General features: G+C 44.3%; 1 protein-coding gene across 1 annotated transcript; it reads right to left on the bottom strand.

Annotated features, from left to right (window-relative positions):
- Window positions 1–690: 690 nt before the first annotated feature.
- On the bottom strand, window positions 691–900 carry LAESUDRAFT_765595 (uncharacterized protein; the record flags this gene model as incomplete). Its single annotated transcript, XM_040913732.1, has 2 exons — window positions 691–753; window positions 805–900. 2 exons carry the CDS (start codon window positions 898–900, stop codon window positions 691–693), a joined length of 159 nt encoding a protein of 52 aa, XP_040757134.1.
- Window positions 901–1,530: the final 630 nt, after the last annotated feature.

Raw genomic sequence — 1,530 nt, 5'->3', positions numbered from 1 at the left:
GTGACACATCTTCTCCTTCATCTTCTTCAGATTCCTCCTCACTATAATTGCCTTCATCGTCCTCTTCATTCTCTTCATCATTCCCTCCCTGCTTGTGTTCATGCACATCATGCTTGTCCTCCTCGTCAAACATGTTGTCATGTTCATAGAAGTATGCACGAGGTGAATGTTCATTCTGGGACAGACAAAGGGCACAAAATTTGAAAAGGAAAGCCTCTGGCAGGTTCCTGGCAAGACATTGAGCGAGAGCATGATCACCTTCCAACCATGAGCAGGACAAACTAAGGGCAGATATACTGGAAAGAGAGAGATGTTTCATGAAATGTATGCATGGTTCAAAACCTGCGCTGACATGCAGGGCGTGCAGGTTTGAGAGCGCAATTGTCTTGGTATAGGAACGGAGATCAGTCTTTTCTACGGTATCATTTTCTGAAAAGATGTCACCGAGGTGCAGTTTCTCAAGCAGAGGAAGACTCTTGAGTATATTGAGGAATTCATATATGCTGGCTTGGCATGTGCTGTGTAATTCCACAACTGTGAGGTGCTTGAGTGATGAAATGATGAGGTCGCCACACTGCATAGCATATTGTCTGATATGAAGCATTTCGAGAGGCCGGGCTTGCTGTAACAATGGTATCCATAAGCCCAGGTTGACTCCAGCAGATTAAACCCTTCCTCTGTATCGGACACTTAAAGCAAATGGAGCAGCGGCATCACATTGTCGATAACACTCATCAGGTCATGTAGCATATCCTGTGGTGCAATCAGCACTAGTTCATGGATCCTTCTAGCCTCTAAGGCTACCAGTTCAAATGCCTGCCTCTTAGCCAAATCTTGCTCGTTGAAATTCACAGCAACCAAGAGTGGTGCCTGCTTCGAGCATTTCAGCAGTTCAGTCATCCACTCGATGCGAGGAGTGATGCTGAACTAGCTCCAAAGTGTGGCTTCATCCAGAGCAACATCGCGCCAGAGCGTGCAGACATGCGAGACCCCGATCCACTTGTAGAACCAGACAAAGTCATTGCAGAACAGTGTTTGGATGTCAAGGCATAAGAAAAGAAGATAAGACGTGAGGGAAAAATGCTCATCACTCATATCGTCGAGAGATCAGCACCACGAGGCTCTTTGTGGACCCAATGATTACGTATCACTTCATGTGCCATCGATATCGACTATGCTAATTTTGAGCATGCAGCTGAGCTAGAAAATACAGTGGTAGCAGGGTAGATCTAGATGATGCCAGATACTGATGCAAGCACTTTTTAGAAGGTGCCACAAATGCGAGCGTTAACACCTATCTAATATGAACTGATCACAGAGTTTTAGCATGAAGAGAAGAAAAATTGTTCAAAACGTATAATATTAAAACTTACCATAACGCAATTCGATAGCGCAAAGACCCACGTCTGGGACGATGAATCCATATCAGTATCGACAGTATGCAGTTGTGAGAGATGACAGAAATGTACGCTACAAATATGGTACAATAAAATTGCACTCAACAGTCTGTACGAAATTCCGATTCATTAT

The sequence above is a fragment of the Laetiporus sulphureus genome (genome assembly GCF_001632365.1).
Source record: "Laetiporus sulphureus 93-53 unplaced genomic scaffold LAESUscaffold_340, whole genome shotgun sequence".
Lineage (NCBI taxonomy): Eukaryota > Fungi > Basidiomycota > Agaricomycetes > Polyporales > Laetiporaceae > Laetiporus > Laetiporus sulphureus.
Note: the sequence above shows the minus strand (reverse complement) of the source record. Positions and strands in the feature narration are given on the sequence as shown.